At 50.2% G+C, this 26,036-nt stretch overlaps 11 protein-coding genes across 11 annotated transcripts; 6 read left to right on the forward strand and 5 right to left on the reverse strand.

The window, feature by feature from the left end:
* Window positions 1-95: 95 nt before the first annotated feature.
* On the reverse strand, window positions 96-1,987 carry pdeA (3',5'-cyclic-nucleotide phosphodiesterase PDE1; the record flags this gene model as incomplete). The annotated part of the gene is made up of 3 exons (XM_040816599.1): window positions 96-825; window positions 877-1,541; window positions 1,727-1,987. The coding sequence occupies 3 exons, from the start codon at window positions 1,985-1,987 to the stop codon at window positions 96-98; spliced, it is 1,656 nt and encodes a 551-aa protein (XP_040662787.1).
* Window positions 1,988-3,169: 1,182 nt separating this feature from the next.
* ASPVEDRAFT_121411 (SDR family oxidoreductase) lies at window positions 3,170-3,931 on the forward strand (the record flags this gene model as incomplete). Its single annotated transcript, XM_040805883.1, has 1 exon — window positions 3,170-3,931. The coding sequence occupies one exon, from the start codon at window positions 3,170-3,172 to the stop codon at window positions 3,929-3,931; it is 762 nt and encodes a 253-aa protein (XP_040662788.1).
* A 550-nt stretch (window positions 3,932-4,481) lies between these two features.
* On the reverse strand, window positions 4,482-5,422 carry ASPVEDRAFT_121891 (uncharacterized protein; the record flags this gene model as incomplete). The annotated part of the gene is made up of 2 exons (XM_040805925.1): window positions 4,482-4,715; window positions 4,796-5,422. The coding sequence occupies 2 exons, from the start codon at window positions 5,420-5,422 to the stop codon at window positions 4,482-4,484; spliced, it is 861 nt and encodes a 286-aa protein (XP_040662789.1).
* Window positions 5,423-6,130: 708 nt separating this feature from the next.
* Window positions 6,131-7,748, reverse strand: ASPVEDRAFT_118742 (uncharacterized protein; the record flags this gene model as incomplete). The annotated part of the gene is made up of 3 exons (XM_040805637.1): window positions 6,131-6,882; window positions 6,935-7,240; window positions 7,301-7,748. 3 exons carry the CDS (start codon window positions 7,746-7,748, stop codon window positions 6,131-6,133), a joined length of 1,506 nt encoding a protein of 501 aa, XP_040662790.1.
* Window positions 7,749-8,235: 487 nt separating this feature from the next.
* On the forward strand, window positions 8,236-10,325 carry ASPVEDRAFT_265641 (aminopeptidase P family protein). The gene is made up of 2 exons (XM_040809927.1): window positions 8,236-8,492; window positions 8,597-10,325. Exons 1-2 carry the CDS (start codon window positions 8,393-8,395, stop codon window positions 9,943-9,945), a joined length of 1,449 nt encoding a protein of 482 aa, XP_040662791.1. The 5' UTR covers window positions 8,236-8,392; the 3' UTR covers window positions 9,946-10,325.
* Window positions 10,326-11,283: 958 nt separating this feature from the next.
* ASPVEDRAFT_36415 (uncharacterized protein) lies at window positions 11,284-11,874 on the forward strand. The gene is made up of 2 exons (XM_040811209.1): window positions 11,284-11,728; window positions 11,791-11,874. Exons 1-2 carry the CDS (start codon window positions 11,403-11,405, stop codon window positions 11,819-11,821), a joined length of 357 nt encoding a protein of 118 aa, XP_040662792.1. The 5' UTR covers window positions 11,284-11,402; the 3' UTR covers window positions 11,822-11,874.
* Window positions 11,875-12,938: 1,064 nt separating this feature from the next.
* On the forward strand, window positions 12,939-15,353 carry ASPVEDRAFT_119239 (J domain-containing protein; the record flags this gene model as incomplete). Its single annotated transcript, XM_040805677.1, has 6 exons — window positions 12,939-12,968; window positions 13,039-13,123; window positions 13,194-13,420; window positions 13,490-14,147; window positions 14,200-15,132; window positions 15,196-15,353. The coding sequence occupies 6 exons, from the start codon at window positions 12,939-12,941 to the stop codon at window positions 15,351-15,353; spliced, it is 2,091 nt and encodes a 696-aa protein (XP_040662793.1).
* Window positions 15,354-16,193: 840 nt separating this feature from the next.
* Window positions 16,194-17,342, reverse strand: ASPVEDRAFT_122293 (Zn(II)2Cys6 transcription factor domain-containing protein; the record flags this gene model as incomplete). Its single annotated transcript, XM_040805971.1, has 3 exons — window positions 16,194-16,911; window positions 16,984-17,081; window positions 17,136-17,342. 3 exons carry the CDS (start codon window positions 17,340-17,342, stop codon window positions 16,194-16,196), a joined length of 1,023 nt encoding a protein of 340 aa, XP_040662794.1.
* Window positions 17,343-17,921: 579 nt separating this feature from the next.
* On the forward strand, window positions 17,922-18,608 carry ASPVEDRAFT_266644 (uncharacterized protein). The gene is made up of 2 exons (XM_040809933.1): window positions 17,922-18,208; window positions 18,261-18,608. Exons 1-2 carry the CDS (start codon window positions 18,066-18,068, stop codon window positions 18,523-18,525), a joined length of 408 nt encoding a protein of 135 aa, XP_040662795.1. The 5' UTR covers window positions 17,922-18,065; the 3' UTR covers window positions 18,526-18,608.
* Window positions 18,609-20,429: 1,821 nt separating this feature from the next.
* ASPVEDRAFT_121542 (D-arabinono-1,4-lactone oxidase) lies at window positions 20,430-22,157 on the reverse strand (the record flags this gene model as incomplete). The annotated part of the gene is made up of 1 exon (XM_040805896.1): window positions 20,430-22,157. One exon carries the CDS (start codon window positions 22,155-22,157, stop codon window positions 20,430-20,432), a length of 1,728 nt encoding a protein of 575 aa, XP_040662796.1.
* Window positions 22,158-22,622: 465 nt separating this feature from the next.
* ASPVEDRAFT_119700 (putative nitrate reductase) lies at window positions 22,623-25,969 on the forward strand (the record flags this gene model as incomplete). The annotated part of the gene is made up of 6 exons (XM_040805727.1): window positions 22,623-22,868; window positions 22,945-24,303; window positions 24,354-24,517; window positions 24,572-24,954; window positions 25,013-25,136; window positions 25,198-25,969. 6 exons carry the CDS (start codon window positions 22,623-22,625, stop codon window positions 25,967-25,969), a joined length of 3,048 nt encoding a protein of 1,015 aa, XP_040662797.1.
* Between the last annotated feature and the right edge of the window lie 67 nt (window positions 25,970-26,036).

Raw genomic sequence — 26,036 nt, forward strand, 5'->3', positions numbered from 1 at the left:
ATAATAATACATTGTGGTGCTCCCCGGTTTTGAGGTGTTAATTGCGGATGGGAGTCACCAGCAGATCTGAGTAATAGCATTTTAAGCCTCCATGATTAAAGATAAATGCTCTCGCCCCGAACTGGAGTGTGAAATTGACATCCTAATCCCATAATCTTCTCAAGGTCGTTCAATTCTTCCAGGATAGTCTCACGCGGATGTGGACCGTCAGTCAAATCCTCTTTCACGTGAATTATATATACGGAAAGGCCGGACAAAGGCTTTTCTGCCTTCGGGATTTCTGTAGCAACGTCCGCCTCACGGCGAATTGTTTGGCGGTCGAGAGCGATGAGGGGTGCTGATTCGGCATCCCCGAGTTTTGTGGCGCGCCCGATGCCCTGGGATAACGCGCCTTTACCTTTGTCCTTTGCGCGCCATTTAGGGCTTGGCTGCCCTATGATTGGATCGGAACTACCCTCGCGTTTGCGCTTGATAACTGCTGGGTATGTCATGCCCTTTTCTCGGGCCACGAGTGAAGCTAGTGTGTCCAGCTCTTGAACCAAATGTCGCGGACAGAGGTGACCAAAGAGGTAGAGGTCATCGACAGCATTGGTAAACGAGCATTCGATGAAAATAGCGCGCAGTTGACCGGAAGCAACCTTGGGCGCAGCCATCTCCCAGACTGCTTGATTGCGTGGATTGACCGATATTGAATCGGGCTCAACATCGCCAAAGATGATGATCTCCGCTCCCGTATACTGGTCACGGAGGAAAAAGGCAGAGCTTTCAAACGAGGTAAAGGACGAGTCCGGATTTTTCAAAGAAGGCGAAGATATGTTCAAAGTCCTAGGTATCATAAGCTTAGCACTTTGACTGACTTTAAATGATGACACTTACCCGTTCGCAGTTGCATCCTGGGATGGACGACGTCGGTCTGGCGTTGGCAACAACCAAGCATTGCTCGATCGACGGGATAATTCAGCGTCAGGGCTCGGGTCGGACTTGCAGCGGCCATGGCTTACACCATGGCACCGAGCAAGTAGCCCCTCACAAGCCTGTATATAACCCCTCTCCTCACCAAAGCCCATCATTGGGTTTCCCCCGTCCACGAGGCGCTGATACGTGATAAAACCAACACCCCCGTCCTCATCGGAGAGATTTGGCCAGATTGAATCGTTGAAGATATGGGTTTTGAGGGAATGTATCACAGATGGGAGCGCTGCAACTGTCTTCGGGCCGTTTTCGCTAGTAAGAGCTGGAGTATTCACGGCCAATGCTGACACATGGTCCAGATGGGAGTGCGTTATCAAAACACTCCCGATAATCTTTTTGAAAATATAAGCTCCGTTTGCCTCGGGACTTTCGTGTGGCAGTTGTATACCAACGAAAGGGCCAGATGTGAGAACGCCATCCTCGCTTTCACACTCCCTGAGGACTTCAATAATTCCAGAAAGCAGGACACCCGCGTCAACAACAATCATGGAGTTCGGAGTCCAGTCAGTCGCCAAAGAGCGGACAAGAAGGCCAGTGACTCGATCTTCCCGAGGACCTCCAGTAGGGCCCTAGAAACGAACAGTCAGCATCATCGTGAGCGACTCAAAAGTCAATAATGGGCTGCTTGGGGGCGATTTCGGTGCAAATTATCAAAGGATACACCCAGTAAGCGCGACTTAAATAGCAACAAGGATAGCTGATCTCCAGTGACGAAGTCTATCGATGATGATAAAGGAAACAATAGGTGACTTACCAAGACAACAACATGCAGCGCATCGCTGCGCTTCCCGTTCGTTTTACCTCGATCATTGACATTGGTTTCACAAAACTTGACGTGTTTATCAGACGAGCCAACGTGGACGAATTTGCTACTGCCTACACCAGCGTCCTCTGCTCTAACTGAACCATCTTGGGCATAGTGGTCTGGTTTGATTTGGACCGTTTTAGAATCCTCAGAATGTCGGCGATTAGGATCATCGGAATTTGTGATATCTGGCGGGGTTCCGGTTTTCATTGACTTTGATCTTCCCTGGCGAGAGGTCCGCCGAGTACCCTGAGTACCTCTGTCATCTTTACCAGCTCTGTTTTTCCCTGCGCTGTCCCTGCCTACACTAACTCTTCTGCTTGGGCTCATATCCGCGACCCAGGTTCATAACTTCTGGAAAATAAAGCGAAGCAGCCTCTGGCTGTTTCAGAACTCCCTCTGCCAGTTCCCTTCGATAGAAGCGGATACTTGGGGGCGGAATCTATCGCGCAAATGAGTGGGCACGAGCAGCTCAGAGCGGAGGCCTAATCTTCGATAGCACGATAGCGCTCGACGGTGGGCGGTATTTAGAGCATCTGATAAGTGAAGAAACAAAATTGGATTGTGAGACCGAGGGTATGCAGCAGCCCGCTGACATGCAAGAAAGGGTTGGAGACCAGCACAAAGGGCGCGCCAATCGATGAATGCGGGCGGCAGGGCGCAGGGCACACGAACTCGTAGCCAGTAGGCACGCAGCAAACTAGAGCACCGAACAGGGGCTTCTGGACTCGATGGTAGTACCGACTCCTGGATAAGTCTCAAAGTGGAACGCGATATACTCTGAGCGACAATCCGGGGCGGGTGGCTGGAAGTTCTGGAACTCCGATCTGAAACAGCAGCGAGTGAACCACTGCGGAGCTAGCGGATACACTTTGGAGACAATGGAATTGTACAGCTGGCGAGCTGGAGGGTGCGAATGCGATTGAGAAATATCCCGGAGAGGAGATGGAGGGCTTCTCGAGTCCAGAAGATGAAGAATGGAAGAAGAGAAGAGGCGTAAGCAAGGACAAAGGAAGGAGCGATCGAGAGGCTGGAAGCGGCACCTTCCTGCACTGGAATCTGGGTGGAGCGCCCTTGTCTCGTGCCGGGCACTCCACAGGAGCTGTCACCGTCACTGTCAAGTGTCAATCTGTCGACTGACTCTAAGAAATACCATTCAATCCTAAGTAGTTCTATCATAATTGTCTTTGTCTGTGTTTTTGAAAATAAAATGTCCTTGGCAGCTGCCTACCCTAGGTCTGTGGTAGCGCCGTCAGATCGCCTAAGATCCCCCCGCTGCCACAATAGGTATAGTAGTGGGGGAGATTCTAGTATAAAAACAACAACCTTTATTCCATTCCATTCAATCTCACTCGTCACTTCCATTCTCACTCTGAAGTTAGTTTCGCTATTATGAGCACTGCAAATATCACCTGGGTCATCAGCGGCGCAAACCGAGGCATCGGCCTCGGGCTCGTCAAGCGCCTTCTCTCACGGCCGTCCACCACAGTCATTGCCACGGTGAGAAACAATGAAACCGCATCCAACCTCACCGCCGACGCAAAGAACATTCCAATGAAACCAGGAAACCAACTCTATATCATCCCACTCGATTTCTCCGCTGCCATACCCCCAGAGACAATCCGCGACGCATTTACCGCCACCGTGCCCTCGCTCGACCATATCGATGTGCTTATTTGCAACGCAGGTTTCTCGACCCCCATGAGCCTTACCACTGAGACGAGCGCTGAAGCGCTCCGGGCGTGCTTTGAGGTTAATACTATCGCACCTCTCATGCTCTTCCAGGCACTTTGGCCGTTGTTGCAGAAATCCCCTCGTGCGTCGAAGTTCATCTCAATCTCCTCGTCCGTTGGGTCCATTGGCGGCCAGGAGCCTGTTCCCGGCGGCGCGTATGGGCCTAGTAAAGCATCCATAAACTGGTTGACTAGGTCGCTTCATATCCAGAATGAGGGACTCATCGCGGTTGCACTTCACCCTGGTTGGGTGCAAACCAATATGGGCGATTTTGCTGCGAAGGAGTGGAACTATGCTCCTGGCGCTCCGGAGACGGTTGAAAATAGTGTTACTGGTGTGCTTGAGGTTGTTGATGGTGCTACAAGGGAGGCGGCTTCGGGCAAGTTTCTCTCGTATACCGGCCAGGAATTGCCATGGTGAGATGGGACGTATGAGAGTAGTGATTGGAATACATAGCTAGCTACGTATATAGTACTGGGTCACACACTGTAACACATTCTCTGACGACTTTGGAATAGGACGCTCGTTAGTTATGGATTAGAAGTATCATAACCCTATTGATTTCAAGAGTAATTCTCTACCATACCAAGTTAATCCACACACTGCCCGGTACCACCACCCTACTAACATAATATTACATCCATAAGTCACACATCTCATTCTCGACACGTAAATCCTCTTCAAATAAAGCAATAAACGAATGACGCTGAGGTCTTTGACCCATATAGACAATCTACGCACACCACCTAACTTCTATAAACATCAAATAGGTTCGACCTATCCCTCATCAGTGCTCAAGCCGCTTCCTCGGGTGGGTAGCAGCCGATACCATCCAGACGGCCCCCACAGTTAACGCAACCTATTCCACTCAAACCACACTCGCTCGCACATTTTAGCCACTGACAGCCATGACAGCTGATGGAACCATGCCGCGAACATGGACATACGTTGGGATCAAAAATTGCCGAAATTAGTCTAGACGAAGCTCGCCGTCCCGGTCCTCAGCCTTGTCAAGGGCATCCGTAATGCGCGATCCGCTACCTTCATAGAGGAGCGAGTCGTACACGGTCGCGCCAATAAAGCAGCCAACAATAGGGGCAAAAAGCGGCACAACGAAGTAGTAGTTGGCGGCTGTGAACACTTCCGGACCGTAGAGAATCGAGGAGAAGAGTCGTGGACCGAAGTCTCGCGCCGGGTTAATTGCCTAGGACAAAGTTAGTTGATTCAACCCATACATGCAACGATGCGGTTTGACACTCGCTGATTAGCAAACAAGACACGTACATATCCGGTCTGCCAGCCCAGGGCTGCGCCAATGGCAACCAGGAGCAGGAACAACGAGAGCTGCGGCGAGTGGAAGCGGCGGGCATTTGCTGGGTCGGACACGCTCAGAACACCGAACATGAGCACGGACGAGCCGAGCACTTCGTTGAAGACGGCCTCCCAGTTTGTAGAGAAGAAAGCAGCTGGATAGGTACAGAAGATACCGGCTGAATGGTGGCCACGGGGACTCAGAATCGACCCGCCCGGGATCGTGTATTCGGGATCCCAGTCTAGGATGGCCGACCGGTAGTTGATGTAAACAAGAATGGCGGCTACGAAGCCTCCCAGGAACTGGGCGAATAGCTTGCCCGGAAGCCTTTTCCACTGGTCGGGCTGCGGGCGGACCAAAGCCAGGATGAGAGTAATGGCGGGATTGCAGGTAGGGCTGGGATCAGACAGGTAGCCAGACAGACAAACTGCAGATGCCCACGCCAGGTTGATAGAGAGCCAGGTGCCATACTGGTAATCGGAGAGCAAGGCCTGGGCGACCACTCCGTCACCGATAACAATGATTAGGGCCGTCCCGAGAAATTCGGCAGCGTACGGCTTGAGCGCCCGGGGAGAGAGCCGGGCGAGAGAAAGGCGCATCTTGGATCCGACGGCTTGATTGTATCTAGTTTAAGAGAATTGAGAGGGAGGAGACGAAGAAAAAGGAAGAGGAGGGGGATCGGCGGCGAGCAAGTCGATATGGCCTTCTCCTCAACGTCAGTTCACGTCCCCTAGCTAACCTACCGGAGCTGCTATCTGGAGAGCTGAGGTTGGATTGCATATTTGATTGGTCCGTTTTATCTGCTTGATTATTTAATAAAGTGGGCCAAAAAGCAGGTTTAAGCGACGAGGGCGTTAAACTTAAAACGTAGTTACAAGTAGCGTCTGTTTTAAGTCATGCGCTCATAGACCAGAGATAACAAGATTAACCACAAGCGAAGAACAAAAGGTGGGAAAAGCGCGTGGAAGTAAAACAACGGGGATATCATCTGAATAGGAGGGTCAAGCTATGAACGCAGAAAAGAATGACAACAACGCCATGGTCCGCCAACGGACACAAGTGAGTTCATAAAATACATCAGTCATCGCAGTGTTCCTTCCCATAAACCGATACAGCGAGCCCAACATTGCAACCAAAGCAGATAACCGGTCCCTGTACATATAAATATCAATGCCGCCTCTCCGGCGAGTGGCCTTCACAAAACCCCGCCCATCAAAACGCCAGCCCCGGCCCGCTAAAATTCATCAGAGGTATAACAAATAGAAACACGAATGGATAAAGCCCATCTTGAACAAGACGGCGGGGGCTTAGTGCGCATCGGTGCTGTCATCCGGGTTACCAACAGCAGCGTCGTAGCTAGGGATAGGCGGCTGGCCCTCGCGTAAGAATTCCTGGCTGGTTCTTGGACTGCCATCAGGACTGGTGTATTCTGGAGGCGGACCCTGCTCCAAGCCATCCGGATTCAATAGGCGGACTTGCTCAGGGTTGGCGGTAGCTGCTCGACTCGATCCTTCTCCGGCATCCTCATTAGAGGGAATGTGCGCAAGCGGGGCAAGTGATATATCAGTTGGAGACCGAACAGGCCCAGGGCTAGGAGCGGGTGGTATTCGGACAGTTGAGCTTGTTTGCGCATATGTGGGATCCTGATAGACCCGGTGCGCCAAATTTGCAGAACTTTCTCTGCCAGATTCGAGAAGGATGCTGCCTTGCTCACTTCCATACGGGGGAGGGGGCGCCAGACTACCAGTCATCGGTGCCAGGCCCCATTTCTTGACGTTGGCTTCGATGAACACAAATCCGAGCTGGCCGAAGTTCACATGGACAGTACAGGGTCCATTCGCTCCGATGGTGGGGAAGAAGTTTTGCGACTTCTGTCCATGGGCAACATCCTCTAACTTCTTGCCGTTGCGCGTAAAGAATATTGTACCCGAGCGGGGTCGATATCCAACACCCACGACATCTCCCTGAGTGAGCGGAGGCCCATACGGCATCGAGGCAAATGGTTGGTTATACCGCCGGTTACCTGTGGACTCGTATGCGACTGATGCCTTGTGATAACCTTTAAAGAGAGATTAGCTATCGCCAAATTTTGGCCCTTGGATTGCACATACCGGGTAATCTAAATAGAGGATAAGGCTTCGTGGACATGCCAATACCGATGTGGGTGGTTTCCGGTTTATCATAAATCTTGGCCTCCCAATAATAGACGTCGTTTTGCTTGGGGACCGGTAAGTTTGTTTGGACACTGCATATTGAATCATAGAACTCAATCTCCGTCCGGCCCTCCACAAAGCAGTTGGCGATTTCGAGCTCCGGCTGAAATTCCCACGCCGAGACACCTTTTTCTTGAATAGCGAGGAACTGGGATAGCGAAATGTCGGTCTGCGTTGACTCGGGCGGGTTTGCCTCAACAAATGCTGTGTCAAACAAATTAGCCGCTGTCGCACGCAGCAGAAAAAGGTGGGAAAGGTTCATACCCTTTGATCTCAAATACTCTGACCTCGATAGGTCGTCCATAGTCTCCAAGGCCTCAGCCTCTTCACGTAGAAATGCTTGCTCATCGTCGAATTCACCTGGGCGGCCCATGCGATCCAGGAGAATCCGACCACGCTGAGTATACTTGAAGAAGAAGAAAGCCGCGAGGACCAGCACTGCGACTGCTGCCGACCCAAATGCTGATAAAACACCGATCAATATACCCTTCCCTGTTGAATTGCCACTGATACTTATCGGGCCATTATTGCCCTGCTCCCACGACGCCGTTGGGGAACGACGTTCGAGTTTTGATGCGACATGTTGTTGGTCGAACACAGGGTACGTATTAATATCGGTTTCGAGGGAGGGTGAATTGGTTCTGATGGAAGTCGCGAGGGTTGAGGGAGCATCCCAGAATGTACCGGGCGCTGATGCCTCAGTTCCCCGCATCGTTCATTGACCGAGATGGCTGGGCTCCGTCAGTAAGGGCGTGGAAAGGACCGAAGATTTGATGCCGCAATTCGAAAAGGAGTGAAAGGCGAGACAGGATGACGCAAGATAGGTGATGAAACTGAAGTTCGAGGAGCGGACGAGGATGAGACGAAATGACGATCGGGAGAGGGCTGGGAAGTCTGGATCGGCATGAAAGGATGGAAGTCAGTGGCCGGAACTTGGCGGGGGCGAAGATAAAAATGGATCTCAGGCGCCAACCATCGACGTTTCCGGGACTGGGACGTTGTGAAATGCTTCCGCCAACAGTCGTGGAACCGTCCTGGTGATTCTTTATAGTTGGCGATAATTGATGAAGGGATTCCTAGAGTCCTAGATAGCCCATCTCCTCGAGGCCCTTGTCAAGCCCTTTGCGCGGCCCTTCGTTACAAGGTACTTTCAGTCGGTCAGTCGGTCAGTCATGTGTAACGAAAATCGACGGGCGCTCATACGAAGCCCCGTACGGGAACGTCATGCTAGCCGCCCCAGCAATCCTCCTCACACCTTTCCCTTGTTCTGTTTCCAGGGCCCTGATGTCCCTTTAAACTTGTGCTGCATACTAGCTCCCCAACTGATTTCTAGAGTCTTGCCTATTATTGTTTAGAATGCGCGTCTCAGATCCGTCAAGCCTTGCCATCTCTCCTGATGACTCGTGTGACATCTGCCTTACGGTTGAGACAGACTCCGAGTGTGACAAGTATCCAGGTACGCGCCGAACCCAGGCTGTCTGGCTGATCCCTTGGCCCCTTTCATTTAACCGCGCTCATCCCTTCGCGTATGGAAACACTTACTGACATCGTCCTGCGTAGCGAAGCAACATGCGCGCAGGGTCGCTGCCAAACTAGGCGCCCGCGACGGCCTTATCTATCTCATCGGCAAAGCTACCATAAACTGGGGCGACTCAGACCAACCGCGGCCCTTCCGACAGAGACGCTACTTCTACTACCTGAGTGGCATAGACGAAGCGGATTGCTACCTGACATATGACATTCGCAACGATTTCTTGACTCTTTATGTTGCCAACTTCAACTTGCACAACGCGATATGGATGGGACCTACGCTGACTCTGAATGAGGCACGGCAACGATACGATGCGGATGGCTTTCGCTACTATGATTCTCTACATCACGACCTAAGGAGATGGGTGGACTACTATAACAAAGACAGCCCGATCTATATCCTGCACAGTTCGCAGAGGCCTGAAATCGCGTCGGATCAGCTCTGGCTGGATGATGGGTCACTGGTACCTGCAATGGATGCTGCGCGGGAGGTGAAGGACGATTACGAGATCCAATTGATACGTCAAGCCAACAAAATATCTGGCCTTGCACATCGAAGGATTCTCGAGAACATACACCGCATGTCGAATGAGAGCGAAATCGAGGGACTGTTTTTGGACACGTGCGTGTCTCATGGAGCCAAGAACCAGGCTTATGAAATAATCGCCGGATCTGGCCCTAACGCAGCTGTGCTCCATTATGTAAAAAACGATGAACCTCTCAGCGGGAGACAGCTCGTCTGTCTTGATGCAGGCGCAGAATGGGACTGCTATGCAAGTGACGTCACCCGCACCTTTCCGCTGGGACCAGACTGGCCTAGTGTGTATGCAAAGGACATCTACGCCATCGTAGAGGAGATGCAGGAAGAATGCATCCGACGTGTTAGGCCGGGTGTGCGATTCCGGGACTTGCATGAGCTCGCACATGTCATTGCCATCAAAGGACTGCAAAAGCTCGGAATCCTCGAAAACGGGACCGTAGAAGAAATCCGTCGATCCGGAGCGTCTTCAATTTTCTTCCCCCATGGTCTGGGCCACCATGTAGGATTGGAAGTCCACGATGTGTCCGCGCAGCCGATAACGGCGAATGCACGTTGGACCAAGGAATTCGTACCACAGATGAGCACGCCACTCCTTCAAGAGGGGATGGTGATTACTATTGAGCCCGGGGTGTACTTCAACGAGCTCGCGTTGAAGAATGCCCGAATGTTGCCGCTGGCGAAGTATATTAACTTCGACAAGGCCGAGCACTATATCCCTATTGGCGGAGTGCGCATTGAAGACGACCTTCTCGTCACTGGCACAGGGTACGAGAATTTGACCACCGCACCCAAAGGCGTGGAGATGTTTGAGATTCTGCGTGGCCGCGGAAAACAATAATCGGACAACTGGTCATTGATGTCATGGCCAAAAACCTACGACACCAACTCCGTATTGCCAAGCACGTATATAAAAGCCGATCCTTTAGATGGGGCCGGGCCGTCAAATGTCGGGGGATCCCTGAAGACCCCCTAGTCTGTAGCTTAATCCCTCACTAGTATACCCAAGCAAAGGACAAAAGAATTTGTCTGATTTACTGATCATTATCGTAAACTTACACAGTAATGAACAGGTCATCAAGCTGAATAAAGAAAAGACAACACTGCACAGTCCCCTTGGCATAGAGGAGACCGTCACACACGTGGCGCGTACCTACAGGATGTGTCATACGTACCACGCACAAAGGCAGGCGTAAAACAAACCAAAAGGCGGTTTCAGAAGTCAGGCCACTCCTTAACCATTGTCCAACGAGATCTCCATCATCCCATTTAACCCCTCAGAAATCAGCAGCAGAATTTTCGTGATTCGTCCCCCTTGCAGCCATTGAAATAATTCCACTGTCATCGTCGGCCGGAAACATTCGCCAAGGTACAGTGCCGTTACCAACAAGGTCGGAAGTCGGATTCTTGATCGAGTAATCCCGTCCTTCGAACCAGCTGGAAGTCAGTTCAGTAATCAATACTCCGGGCAGCAAGAAAGTTTGTTGGAATTCCGGCTCCGTCGGAGGCGTGGTGAGCTTCCAGAATTTGAGGGAGCCTGGACTCCCCTTACAAATTCACAACCTCTAGGATATGGAAATAGGAGTTAGGAGTTAGGTAATCTAGAACCTCAGGTGAAAGTTTAGGTTGGGATGCCGAATCCGAGCCCTGAGTCTAATAATGGCGTGGCTCTGCTCCTGAGAGTGCTTTGAAGGCGTGCTCGGAGCGAACCCGGAAAACTCCGTACGCAATGTCGTTTTCCGATGAGGCAATTTGGCACCATTGCGAAGTCGTCTTAGGCATCTTGGCCGCTTTTGGGCATGACTACTGCTGCATAAAGGAAAGTCCAGAGAAAAAAATTTAAAGGACTGCAAGAGAGTGGGCCGGGGACCCGGCAATCCGAAAATCGTCCGGTGGATCTTTGTCTCCTGCAGTTTTTTCGTTGTAGGGCCGGGGCCGATGTAGGAGCTCCATCGCCTGATTGGGCTATAGTGAGTCACACCATTCAAAGCAGTCATTCTGCGATCCGTCATCGTGTCATACCTGGGCCTGTCTATATATACCAGAGGTGGGCGTCTTCTGGCAAGCTTGATTCCTTTTTTCCCTTTCCTTTTCTTTACCTCATCTCGTCCTTTCAAAGGGGTGATGGTCACTCCCCTCTTTGCCATCTAGGGTTTCATTGCTTTTGTTTATCAAGCTCTTTTTTTCGTCTACACTATCTCTATATCTCGCCGTACCCTGGTGGGAAGAGAGGGAAGCGGGAAATATCAACGATTATCCCATCCCAAAAGTTTTTGCTCTTCACCTGCTTCTACTAGAATGGGACAGAGGCACAACAGACGACGCACTCGCCCCCGATCTCGAAACCGCTCCGTCAATCTAGCTCAGCCTCCTGCTGCCATCCTCTTACCAGCACAATTCTGCGTTTCACTTTATTCGTCATCTCCCGACTGCCTTGGAAATCGCCCTGCCTCGACCCGGCACTATAGGGGCTTGACATGGCAAGATCGTGACTACATCCTGGAACCGGAAACAGCCATGATGGAGACGAATCAATACCGTGTCTTTGGAGGAGAGCCTGGAGACGATGTGGGCCTGTGCTATCGCATGCTCGAATACTTCGGCGGACTTGATTATATCGATCCGTAAGTTCTCTCGATCTCAATTTCTGAGATTCGAAGCTCATTCTGACATCCTTCGTTTCCAGTATGCAGGAAATCAAGCCCTTGCCTGGATGACTTTCAAACCGGAGTATCCTGGCGAGCATTGTGACAACGTTCTGCTGTGCTGTCGCCAGTGGTGGAAAATAAACAAAGGGAAAAAAGAAAGAATTCAGGAAAACGATTCGATCAATTACGTTTAATTCGTGTTTCCGACAAACGATCCTCTCGCCCGGAAAAAAAAACAATTTCAAGAGCGACAATATGGGAGAACATCGTATTCCCCAAGGCGCAGGCACCAGTTTACATGGATGACCCAAGTTACCGACTTGCAGCAATGAAGATTCCTCGAGAATCAGATTGGTCTATTCAAACTTGGCCATGTGATTTCTGGTTGGAGAACCTATACCCTGACAGCATTGAAGTGACTTCTGACTGGGCTTGCTTGGCGGGTTGAGTTCGCGTCTGGCCAGCCATGGCGCTTGAATTCCCCATCGATGAGTCAAAATGTTGGTAGCGCCTCTTTGCTCGTGTGCGCAGCACCATTGCAGGGTATAGAGATCCCCACGCTTGCAGCCAGTCGTTCGTATCGTGGAAATGTGAGAGGAGATATCAGTCTTGTGAGCCAGCACGTCATGTGGTGTACCTGTTTAGGACGCATTAGCAGGCTTCAACAATATCGAATGTCCACCTGGATAAAATGTATCGGTCATAGACCATTATGTTATATTATATTATTAGCAACTGTAGAGTACACAGTACTTGAACTCATTACGAGCGATGAGCGACGAATTATTCAATAAAAATGAAACTTGAGACTTAAGAAATGACGTTCCGAGGTGTTTTGAATTTGGACCCTGAAGAATCAAGAATGGGGCTTGTAGCCTTGTGGCCTTATCCGTAAGCAGTAGGCGGTGCAGGATAACTCCCCAGTAAAGGACACGGTCGATCACAAAAGAACAGCCGACTGACGATACGAGGAGTCCCAGATTCACGGAGATGTTGCTGGCCACCTTGTTCCTACATTCACTTCACACCCTCCCTGGCCAAACATAAATAATATACCCAGAGACCCAGTTGATCGATTCACGCCCTCATTATATTGACTGCGAACCTTGCTATAATTTAAAAGGCGAACTTCTCTCGCGAAGCCTTGCCCACTGCGGGCAACCGTGTCCACTGCACTCATCTCACCATGTCGACAGACTATACCTACGATGAACAGGTACGGGATACATTTGGTCTCAACGGACAAGTAAAAATAGTGCACAATTTTCTAATACAGATTTGTCTAGGGTCAATTCTTCCCGTTCTTCGTGCTGACCCTGACCGGCCTTGTCACCCTACCTCTGACATACAATCTCCTTAAACCACCCAAAGGTACGGCTGATCGAACATCCATTGAGATACACTGGAGTTGGCATGGCCTAACATACTGGAACACTCATAGAACTCGAAAATACCGCTCCCCGGATACGGTCCGATTTCAAACCTGAACATGAAGACCTCATCGACGCCCAGAAGCGGAAACGCCTTCGCAAGGAGCGCCGCATCAAGCGCATCGTCACCGTCATCTTAGGCTACGCCGTCATGGCCTACATGGTCTATTTGATTATAGTCACCGCCAAGACGACCACCAAAATTTGGGATCCGTATGACATCTTGGGTGTCTCGAGGGTGAGTCTTCTGATATCTAACGGCGCGTTCATTTTTTCCCCATGCGGGCACTGACACATATCCCATTAGAGCGCCGACGAAAAAGCGATTTCCAGACATTATAAGCGCCTTTCTCTTATCTACCACCCCGACAAGATCCGACCTGATCCCGCTAAGAACGAAACGATTGATATGCTCAATGAGCGTTTTGTGGAACTCACCAAGGCTTACAAGGCTCTCACGGACGAAGAAGTGCGCAATAACTACCTCCAATATGGCCATCCGGATGGCAAACAGAGCTTTAGCATCGGTATTGCTCTCCCACAATTCATCGTGACTGAAGGAAACGGCAAATATGTTCTCTTGGTTTACGGCGGTCTACTTGGTGTATTACTCCCATACATTGTCGGAAAATGGTGGTATGGATCTCAGCGATACACCAAGGAAAGAGTTTACGTTGCTAGCGCTGGTAACATCTTCCGGGAATACAAGGATGAAATCACAGATGGCGGAATCGTCGGTGCTCTTTCTTCGGGCGATGAACTTAAGGAGGTAATCCCAGCTTCAAAAGCAGAGTCCGGATTGGCAAAGCTCGAGAAAAAGGTTCTGGCCGGGAACAATAAGTTCTTGTCCGACCAGGATCGGGAAGTGATCAAGGGTTTGGATGACTCCAGTAGGAGAAAGGCTTTGGCGTTGTTATGGGCTTATCTGGGCCGGGTTGAGTTGGATGAGTCGACTCTTAACGAAGGTAAATCGCTCGGCTATCGGCGATAAGATTGATTCGCTAATTTCATCTGCAGAGAAATATGAAGTCGCACCAATTGCCCTGTCGTTGAACGAAGCGTTCACGGCTGTTTCTCTTGCCTTCGGCAACCTTCGTCCTCTTCTCGGTTCCTTGCGCACGTCTCAAAGCCTGATTCAAGCTGTTGCGCCTGGCTCATCCCCTCTCCTTCAACTGCCGCACTTCACAAATGAGGTTGTGCAATCAGTCGAAGGCGAAGATGCCAAGAACCATTTCACTGTTCAGAAGTTCATGAAGATGCCAGAGGACAAGCGACGATCGCTCACAATCGGAACCGGTCTTTTGTCTGAACAGCAATATGCGTCCGCCATCTCCGTTGCCAAACAACTACCTGCTCTCCAAATCTCCAAGGCGTGGTTCAAGGTCATGGGTGAGAAGGTGATCACACCTAGCAGTCTAGTTCAGCTTGTTGTGAAGGCCCGATTCATCCCACCCGGTTCTACAAATGTCCCTGAAGCAAACCCTGCCGACCTTGAAGACGTCGATCCCGAGGAAGGTGACCTTGACGCTCTCATGGGCCGCGGGCCCTCCAGGAACAGGTCAGTTAAGATGGCAGATAACAAAGACAGCGCCAACCAGAAGGTCCAACCGCCTCTCGCCAACGCGCCATATCTAGCCCGCGACCACTCCCCACGCTGGCAAATTTTCCTTGCGGATGGCAAACAGGGAAAAATTGCCGTTCCCCCATTCACCTTTACCACTTTTGAGAAGCCCCTCTTCGACGAGTCTGGTAACCCTACCTACAATGTCCAAACTCTCAAGATGCAGTTCCAAGCGCCTCCCCAGGTTGGCGACTTCCACTTCGTTATGCACATGGTTTGCGATAGTTACCTAGGTCTCGACTCTAATCTCGACATCACGCTACACATTGATGATCCCGCCAAGGCAGCCGCTCTGGAGGAGGAGGACGATATCAGTGAACCTGATGAGGGTAAGTTATCAGAAAAATTACCGTCTCTCTACTATAAAATAACTAACCCATGAACCACCGTAGATTCAATAGCCGGCCAGATGCAGGCTCTAAAGACCGGTCAACCGCCAAAGAAGAAGACGAAGAAGCCGTCAGAGGAATCCAGCGATGAAGAGAGTGACACCGACGGCGATGAAGGAGAAACCAGCGACACTAACACTGAAACCGACGTTGATGATTAAATGCAGCAAAATTAGTTATACTTATCGAAGAAATACGTGACCAAGTGTGGAAAAGAACAGCCGGAAAGGACAATCCCAATCCAGTCTTCTTCAAATTTCCCCAAACAATATCCAAGGACACACCAGACGTATAGGTCTCAATTCATTTGCGTTTTTTTTGCTCCGCAAATCCATCTACCAATACTTACATCCGGCGGGTAATGGAGAGCCCCGGGAGTTCCTCTCTCTTTGTCCCATTTCGACTCATATTAACGCGGAAATTTCTGCATATCATCTTATTTCCTAACACAAGTGCTTAAATATCTTTTTCTTTCTCCTTCAAAATCTGCCTGCTTTGTCTATTTTGGGCAATTTTCTTTTTTCCTCTTCTGCGGGGTGTATACCATGGCATGCATAGTTTTTAGGGAATAGATGTTTTTCTACAGCAGGCTCCCCTATTTAAGATTAATTAACTCTTCAAGGAAAAGGTTGTATCTGGCTTTGTAGAATGTATTTTTTTCACCGGAATGGGAATAGTTCAGGAGGAATGATTATTTAAGTGTGTTTAAGATTTAAACTTGTCAGCTCAGGCTCTCAAACGGACATTGCAATGACAATGATCATGGTGTTAAATTTGGTGCAATAAGATCAATATTAACACCCTGGGTTAGTAACAGGGCACAAGAACAATACACGCTGAAGCGTGGTTCAGTCGATTGACGTCGATTGACAACAGTTGGGCAAGCGCGCATATAAGCAAAACACGAACGGGTGGGGAATCAGGAATATCAGCAGCAGAATCAGGGAAATAGGAAAAGGCACAAAAGCAATGAGAGTGGCGAAGTAATCGAGATGCTCAGTTTATTCACAAGGATATGCCCATGCGGGTGTTAAGGGTGTCGGGTAGATAGATTGGTGATCAGGCATAGTGAGGTTATAATTCTCGGCCATCCCGACTGGCAGGCCAGCTGATACTGCTGCCGGAATCGCCGATGAGCCTGTGGCTCCTATAGGTTGGAGATTGCTGTCCGTGGATTCGGGATTGCAACCGCCGTCGGTATAGTAAAGATATGGATTTGCAAGGCCAGCGCCGATAGGAGAAGGTGCTTTTGTAGGGCACTCGGAATCGTTGGCAAGGATGGGTGACCTCAGATCTGGGTGTGGCAACGACATTTGATAATTGGTTCGTGGGTAGCCCTGATATGGCTCTGACTGGAACTCCCACTTGACGGGCCCATTCCCTCCTGGTGATAGTTGAACGGGGCTAAATGAGTTCGATCGGGGGTCCGGAGGTGTAGCAGGCTCTGGTGATGGGTCGGCAGTTGCGCTACAGTCGGTTGAGTTGGATAGGAGGCGTAAGTACTGAAGGCCTTCGCTCTCTTCATCTGCAGCGTCAGAGGTATCTTCGGCTTGTTTTATCAGCCCTAAACGGTCGAGGATGGCATGCGTCAGGGGATACCCATCGGAGGTCTCAGCAAGAGGCTCGCCTGGAAACCCTTCCTTGTCAGCACAGAGCTTGTAAACTCTTTGGAGTGCTTTGACAACGAGCGAGTGATGCGACTCCAACATCTCAACGAACCTAAACATACAATCCAATTAGCCTCATCGGTATACAAGGGATGTACGGTAGAGGAATCGGAAAAAGCCTCACCCTCGAGAGTAAACCTTTGTTTGGGTAGCCTTTTTCTCCCGGAATAAGCAGGGATGGTTATATGAAGAGCAACGATTGCATGGCTGTTTGCCATCACACTATATCCAATTAGCGTTAAAGGTGAAAATTAACGATGGTTATAATAGACGGACCTTCGTCTTTTTAATTCTGCAACGGTCACACGCCTTGAGAACATGTTTCCTCTTCACTCGGAAAACGCGTTGGTCATTCCTTTCGTCATTCAACGCGACGCGGGATTCACATTGTGATAAAGATGACATAGTAGAAAGATCACATAGGGAATCTGAAAACCCCGCTATATGTGACTTGGGACGTAGTTTAGGTTGTCTTGATGACATCGTGTTGGGTATAGTCAAACCAACACAATTGAAGAGCTCAGCGGTTGATCTGACTGATTTCAACCAGGAAATATACTGGGGAACTCTTTATTGACTCGTCGCTGAGCGTTGTTCCAAATGAGGGGGGATGGTTGGTTTTAACTCGCAGGACTAATAAGTTGAGGGAAGTGAGATACTATTATTATTGGAAACAGACAGCGACTGACAGATCTTGTCAAATCCTGGATGACGATCATGATTAACATTAAAGGCCTTGTGTAGTCGCCCCGCAAATTCAGCTGACAATCCTTCCTAGTTCGATACGCTCCGTAAAGAATGTGACCAAAGGTGACGTGGATTATTTTTGTCTGTCTTGATATGAACTGGTACGGGACGCTTGCTACCCGTCCACCTCCGTGGCTGTGGCAGCCTTGTGAAATCAGGGCTGCCCGCATTGTCAACCTTGAATCAAGGTGGCCCTGACCTTGCAAATGGCACGGAAGATTGGATTCGCTATAGTAGTGTGCAAGCAGGAATGCTCCGTTTGACAGGTCGCCGCCCCACACCAGAAGCGAATGATGATAATCGCAGCCTTCATCGGCGCTTGCCGGCCACAATCCCCGGTCTTTCTTTGGGCAGCGAGAGCAGGGGTGAGCATCAAGCTCGGTGGATGAATGTCAGAGGCTACAAGACCACGATTGGCTCAAGGTGCGGGTGGTGAAGATCAATCTCGCCTCATTGCAAATGCAAGATGATGGGGTTCCCAATTTTGTGCCTGTCAACAGAGTCCCCTTCACGGATAAAGGAGGGCCCACCAAAGCAGAATCCATGTGTCGGGGCAGTGGAGAGGCGATTTGCAAAAAAAGGGTAAATCAACAGGCACCCCTGTTGTCTTGTTAGCACCTCTCAGGAGGTAAGATAGCTGTTATTGGTGCATATCGTGTTCGGGCCATCACTTTCTGCAGTGACGAGCTCGTGCTTCAGCCTGTGTTGGGTCAACACCGCGCCAAGGTTAATCAACATGATCTCATTGCGTGAGCTCTCTCTTTGCTTTTTCCTTTTTTCTTTTTTCGCTTTGCCTCTCACCCTGATTGGGCGTGTGGGTTTCGGTTCCAACGATTGGTCATGCGTTGCACCAAAGAGTGACCCAGCTTTTCTGGGAGGAAGAACATCGACAGGATCCGTCAAAGTCAAACATTGCTAGATATCCTCGAGTTCTTTGCGCCTAGAAATGGATCAGAATCATAAAACTGGAGCCATGAGCATTTGAGTTTCGGAGAGGAATTCACGCATGTTTCCCCATGAGAGAATGGACAAAGCGTGGTTAGGTGAGTGTGGATAGATGGAATGCGAAACTTCAGGAAAAGGCTTCAGGGATGCGCTGGGTCATACAGCATGATACAGCTGGGAATCTGCACGAAATCAAGCATATCACGAAGCTCCACGGCCAAGAGTTGGGATTGAAGAACTGATATTCCGGGCGTGAGCATAATATTGGTGGATGGCGAGGATTGAGGAACACAAGGGGTGTCCTTACCAGTATCATCCAAACTACCCCAATTTGTTTCTTCGACCTTTCCTTTCCAGTTTCTTCTGTCCATAGAAGGATCCGAAGGATATGACCCGACTCCAAACTGCAGGAAGGGCGGAGAAGCTAGGTAGCATTTACAGCAGCGCAGAGAGGTCCGTTCACCTGCATCGAGTGGCAGCTTGACTCTCCTCTCCTGGTGTCTCCTGTCGTAGTAAATGTTTTCTGAGAACCCTAGGCAGCGATGCGCCCGGAATATTTATTGAAAGGTTGGTATTTTAGTTATACCGACGCTCGGGCCTTGGTGTTGAGAGTTCCATTGCAAATGTGGTATAGTGGTGTGAGAGCCTCCTGGATTTCGCCAACTTCGCCGGGGGATTCAGTGTTCGCCTGCGGGGTTCGCAGCGCGTCAAGTTGAGTCATGGAATAAAGAGCCATGTATGAGAAGACAGTCATGGAACGGTGCCGCAGATGGTGTGGGATTCAGGTAAGCTTGGGGAAAGAAAGACACGAAGACGGAGCCAATGGGTTTGCGGAGGAAACGTGACTTAGGCCCCGTGATGATTCTGTTGTTGGTGTGACGAACAATCTTCGCGACTCATCAGATTCAGGGGATCCTGTTCTGTTGGCGCATGGAGCTATGGTCTCATGATGGTGTGCAGTTGAAGAGAGCCCTCCAGTCTTCCACCTCCTTTCCTATCCCAGTATCACTTGCAGATCATACGAACTGCGATTGTACAAGTCTTCCCACCAGTTCTTGGGACCACCTTTCGGTGGCTGACAATAAAGGAAGTCTGTCATATCCGAATCCGACATGGCGAACTCAGCTCCCAAGGCTGGTTCGACGGAGAGGACACTGAGTGGACGATTTGTCAGTCCGATGGCTGCCTGTGTTCAACTTTTCCTGACATTTACCAATATCCAGCATGAACCCTGGTTGAACAGAACAGCCTGACAAATGAAATACAAATCTATGGAACCTTCTTCGACAGCTCGAATCACCCCGTCCGCAAGCGAAGGGTTTCCCGATTGATCGCTTAACTGAGCTAGAGAAAACTACCAAGATTTGCATCACATCAGAGCAGCATTATCGCATTGCAGATGTTGTGAACAGAGACCGCTCCTGGACGGTAACTGGTCGAGACTTGAGAGAGCCTGGATCAGCTATCACCTGCTGGTCTCACCCCGTTTTCCTGCGCCGTGGACATGGACTGGCTATTCACCACCGCGACCGAGCCGACACTTGGTGGAGAAGGAAGCCTGAATTTCTGGACATCTAGTATTTTTTTGACTCGGAGTGCGATAACTCCGCTCAACAACTTCCAGTGATCGGGTTGGGTCGAGATCCAAATGAACCTGTTGGAGCCTCGCGCCAAATGAAAATGGATGCTGGCTGACCACGTCAAAGGGTGAACACTGCAGAAGGCAACGGAGTTAAGCGCCAGTTTATTGAATCAGGGAAAAAGCAAAGAAAGTCAAGTCAATACGGTAGAGTACTTTATGTTACTCGGTGGAGCTGGACATAATAGCCAGCCATACAGAGGTCTTCAAAATAAGGCCATTTGTTTGCTACTTGTCGCTCACGGTTTAGGGATGACCACACTCGCCTCACCAGACGCGAGGAGGTCGAAGCTCTCCTCGCTCGTTGCTGTTGTTGGCGAACTCGAGGTGTGTTTCTCCCCCTCCATGGTCGACAACAAAACACTTGTCTCTTTCGTGTCCGTCTCCCGCCGATTATCTCCGATCCATTCCACACCATCTCCAGCGCCACGGATATTTGCCTGCTGACGAGCCAGCTCACGCTCCATCAGTGGTAGAGAGGCTGCATCTAAGGAGTTTAATCCTGGGCCTTCATCACCAGACACAGCAAGAGTTCGGTAATGCCATTCGCCAAGGAACATGCCATCTGCATCCACGTCCTGACGGACTCTGAGCCACTCATCCATGTCCTTCCCGTACAATTCCCTCAGCTCTTGGCCTGTTGATTTGAAGTTTTTAGCCCAGTGTGGCTTCGCACCCATATCTCGCATGAGCCACTCAAATGCTTCGTAATAGCGATCCTTACAAGGAGGGTCTCGAAAATATGGACGATATAGGGTCGCATTGAGATACAATGTCGGGCCTTGACTGCTGGTAGGGTCGAGGAAAGGACGAGGTCTCTTGTTATGCGTAGTGTCTGCAACTCTGACTTCGACGGGACAATGCACCCACAATCCGTCAACAGAGAAGGGGATGCGGGCCGTTTCGACATCTCCATGCAGCCAGGCCGACAACCTTGTGATTGCGTCTGGACCCTTCTCCAGCGGCAGTGCCCATTCATTGACAAACTGTGAGTAGAGGCAATTCATCAGGAGTCCCGTACGAGCATGTTCAACTGCTCCAGTGACGGTTTTCTCTGCTCTAAACCCATACTGCAAACCAAAAACAAGCCACTCCACCCACGGAAGAATGCGAGGAAAGTAATTCGATAGGGCCAACAAATTATGGTATACGTGGTAGCCAAGAGCCTCCCCATAAAAGGTCTTCGGAGGCGCCTTCAGCGGAAGATCCGTCTTATCAGCATACCAATGAATCGCAGCTTTCTCGTACGGCATCCACCACACGCGAACGAACTCATGCGACGTCCATAACCCAGACGACCACTCATCTAGGATGCTAGAGAGCGATCGCCGTGTCTGTCTCCAAGCTATTTTAAACGATGGCTCCGAGCGGAAGCTGACTTCAACGACTATCCCTAACGCCCCCAATGAAATGAGAGCCGCCCGGAAAAGTGCCTGGTTGCTGCTCGGACTACAGCGCACCAGTTGTCCATTCGCCAGCATCAAAGTCAGCGAAACAATGCACTCCGATATCAGACCATGCGCCAGTGAGCTTCCATGAGTACCCGTCGCAATAACACCAGCAATAGACTGACTGTCGATACTTCCCAGATTCGACAGCGTCAGTCCATGTCGCTCTTCCAATTGTTTCCCTAAATCCCACAGACGTATCCCGGCTTCAACCGTAACAATCCCCGTCTCAGGGTTGACATCCAATATGCGATTGAAGTCATCCAAGTTCACCATCCATGCCGAGGTACATGTTAGGTCAGAAGGCGAATGGCCGCTGCCAACAACCACAAGCCGGCGTCGGCACCGTCGGGCTAAATTGATGACCTTCTCAATTTCGGGAATTGACTGTGGCTGGATATACAGCTCCGGACGCGAATAAAAAGTGCGAGCCCAAGTGTGATGGAGATGGCCGCTGGAGGTGCGGAACGGGACCGCGGGGTCTAGCCGAGAGAGCTCTCGAGTGATCGTGGGGTCCATGGTCAGGCAAAGTCTGCACTTGTTGTATCGGGGTATAAAAGTATGATTGCTGATGGGAACTAGGACATGGCGGCAGACGAAGAGGAAGAAGAGGATTGCTCAAGGAAGAGACGGTCTAAGAGCTAACGAACAAAAGAGTCTCGAAAGTTGATCGCGATGATGCGATGGCGAAAAATAACCGCGTGGGTCGGAGCCTCAGGCCCCCATCTTTGATTCTCCATCCATCCATTCACCACCTTAACTCCAAAGTTCCTCTCTGTCAACTCGTCCGCGGAGAAAGCGTAGCTCTAATTCCTGCTTCTGGAAACCCTGATCAAGATATCTGGACCCAAGGATCTGGTAATAGGCGTGCCCACAATTAACCACGGATGACATCATGCCATCGTATATAGAGAAACCAACGACAATGAAGCCATTCCTATCTGCTAATTTATCACTACCAATGAAAATAAATAATACGCAAAAATGGCACCTTCAAAGCCCCAGGGAGCATCCTCCCTCGAAATCTTGTCTGAGCCGGACTGGGCCCAAACCCACAGCCACCGCGTCGGCATCCGCAACCGCGATGCCCGGCGTATGGGCGTAACCAATCGCGGTGACGAGGCATTGCATGAGCTTGAGGATATTGCGATAGAGAGGCTCAATGAGCTGCGACAGAAAGTTAAGGAGGGTGGCTTGGTTACTATTCGCGATGTGATGACGAAGCAGACTGTAAGTAACTTCTAACCTACATATACTGAATTGGTGGGCCATGGGGTAGTGAGGATGGGAAGGTAATGAGTTATAGGACTTTCACCTGGCGAGACCAGACTTGCACCCAAAGTTTTGGCGGTATGTGCTACATACAACAGAATCATTCATCAAGTATGCGCAGCCGTGGCCGGTGAACCAGAAGCGGAAGGAGAAGGAAGAGGCGGAGGAGAAAGAGAGGGAAAAGCAGAAATCGGAAGAAGACGCGCGAAACGACGCCGCTCAAAAGGATAAGAAAGAGGCAGACAAAAGGAAACAGGAGGGCGAGAAAGAGGAAGAGGGACAGTCAAAGCTCTCAACAGAAGAGAAAGCGCTCCTCGATTGCCTCAAATACGAGCAACAATATCGGTCGTCAATGCGAAGAAATGATGGGAAGGGTTTCTCTCCGTACAAGGACAAGGATGAGCAGCTTCCAGCGCAAATTGACGAGGCAGATCAGTTCTCTCCAGACAGCTGGATCCCGCGCAGTGATGCACTGATTCGGCTGACGGGAAAGCATCCCATGAATGCGGAGGCCGAGCTTTCCACTCTCTTTGATGGTGGTCTCATTACGCCCTCATCCATTCATTACGTGCGTAACCACGGTGCGGTGCCGCACTTATTATGGGAGATTCATAAGCTCGAGGTAGTGGCCGGGAAGAAATTGTCCTTGAGGATGAATGACCTGAAAACTCAGTTCGAAAGTATCAATATCCCCGTCTTTTTGGCTTGTGATGGGAGTCGCCGAAAGGAGCTTAACATGATCAGGAAGACTCGCGCATTCAATTTCACTATTGCTGCTTCTGGCTGCGCCTACTGGAGGGGAGCGTTATTGCGTGATGTCCTCCTAGCCGCAGACACTGCACGACTGATAGACGAGAACCCCGAGAAATTCTTCTGGGTGAACTTTGTCGGTGCTGATGATTTAAGTGAAGGCAAGTATGAGACTTGCATACCGCTCGAATATGCCATGGATGCCACCAACGATGTCCTGCTTGCCTACGAGATGAATGATCGCCCCATTCCTCCGGACCACGGCTACCCGCTTCGCCTGATACTTCCTGGCTGGGTAGGCGCACGTTCTGTCAAATGGCTGTCGAAGGTCTGGATCACAGAGAAGGAGAATGACACCTTCTACCATATTTACGATAACCGGCAACTTCCCACCTTTGTTACGGACGTTGAGTCCGATGTCGCTCAAACGATGTTCCACCATCCAAGTACGATATGCAACAAGCAAATGCTAAACTCGGCCATCGTGCGGCCTGCTCAAGGGGAAAAGATAAACTTGGCTGATGTGAAGAAGGGAGAGACATATCGCATCGAGGGACTTGCGTACAACGGCAGCGGGAATGAAATCGCGCGGGTGGAGATTAGTTTGGATGGCGGCGATACTTGGCTTTATTGTATTCGCAAGGTATGCCATCCTTCACTCTTATTGTGGATGGGTAGCTAATAATATGGCAGTACCCTGATGCTCCATTCCGACACAGCAAGAAATTCTGGACTTGGCTGCACTGGCACATCGACTTAGACTTGAGCAAACTCATCCGCGCACCCAGTATAATCGTCCGTGCAATGGATGAGCATAAGAACACGCAGCCACCAAAGCCAGTTTGGAACATCACTGGGTAAAGTTCCCCTCAACCGTTCGATAAGCAAGTCAACTCTACTAATATAAACAGAATGATGAACAATTGCTGGTACCAAGTCCGCCCAGAAATTGAAGAAACAGATACCGAAGCATACCTCCTCTTCCGCCATCCTGTCGATGCTGGTAACGGCATGAACGGCTGGATGAGGCAGTCCACGGAAGAGCAGATTAAAGACATCAAACGTAAAGCGGCCACCCCTGAGAAGGAGTTCACACGGCAGGAAATTGAAAAGCATAACTCACCGGATGACTGCTGGATTGTTATCAATGGTAATGTATACGATGTGACTAGTGTTCTGAGCTGGCATCCTGGCGGGAGAGGCCCTGTCATGGGACATGCTGGGGCGGTCCATATGGATACAACTGAGGAGTTTGAGAGTATCCATGACGACTTTGCGCAGTCCAAGTTGAAAGGTGAGACAACAGCTCTCTCTGAATCATTAATAGCCCAACAGCTAACAATAAAGTACAGAGTGTATAATCGGCAAAGTAACTCAGAAGGCAATGGCCCATATGGAAAAAGATGCTGAACAAAAGGCCTCAGAGAAGTCCAGCCAGGGAGACATAAACCACGATTTTGCCTTGAGCAAAACCAAGTTCGTCGCCCCTTTTCCCCAAAGGGAAAGAAATATAGTACTCTAATATAGAAAACATCAGATGGACTCAAGCAAAACTTCACAAAAAGCACCGCCTCTCATCAGATACCCAGCGTTATACCTTCACCCTCCCGCCCCCAGCCAAAGCTCTCGGTCTCCAAACAGGCCAACACGTCCAGGTTGGCTTCCACTTCGAAGATCGCCTCGTCATGCGCCCTTACACGCCCATAAGACCAGTCCTCGACAACGAAGATGATGGCACTTTTGACCTTGTCGTGAAGACGTACCTACCAGATGAGGACCAACCAGGCGGCACGATGAGCAATATCCTAGACTGTGTGCGCGAAGGCGAAGAAATCGAAGTGAAGGGTCCCTCCGGTGCGATCAGATATTTGGATAACGGGCGCTTTGCCGTTGACGATAAGGAATACAACTTCGACAAGGTGAGTTTCATTCTAGGTGGCTCGGGCGTGACGCCTGGATATCAGGTTATAGCGCGCATCCTGGAGAGGGTGCCGAGCGATAAGACGAAGATCCGGGCGATATATGCCAATAAATCTGAGTCGGACATTCTCCTGCGTGAGAATTTGGAGAGGTTCGCGACGGAGCATCGGAATCAGTTCGAGATTACCCATGTTCTCTCGCATCCGAGTGATGAGTGGAAGGGGCTTAAGGGGCATGTTAACGAGGAAATAATCAAGCAGTATGCTTTTGAGCCTGGAAAGAAGTCTGTTGCGTTGCTTTGTGGACCACCGACGATGATTCAGAAGGCTGCGCTGCCCGCTTTGAAAGATTGGGGGTATGATGAGGATAAGAATTTGTTTGGCTTTTGATTGGAATTGGTTCTGTGTACTATACATGTATATTTTTGAGTTTCAGCTTTGGGTTCCGAAATAACTT

Source organism: Aspergillus versicolor (genome assembly GCF_001890125.1).
Source record: "Aspergillus versicolor CBS 583.65 unplaced genomic scaffold ASPVEscaffold_1, whole genome shotgun sequence".
NCBI classification, from domain to species: Eukaryota; Fungi; Ascomycota; class Eurotiomycetes; order Eurotiales; family Aspergillaceae; genus Aspergillus; species Aspergillus versicolor.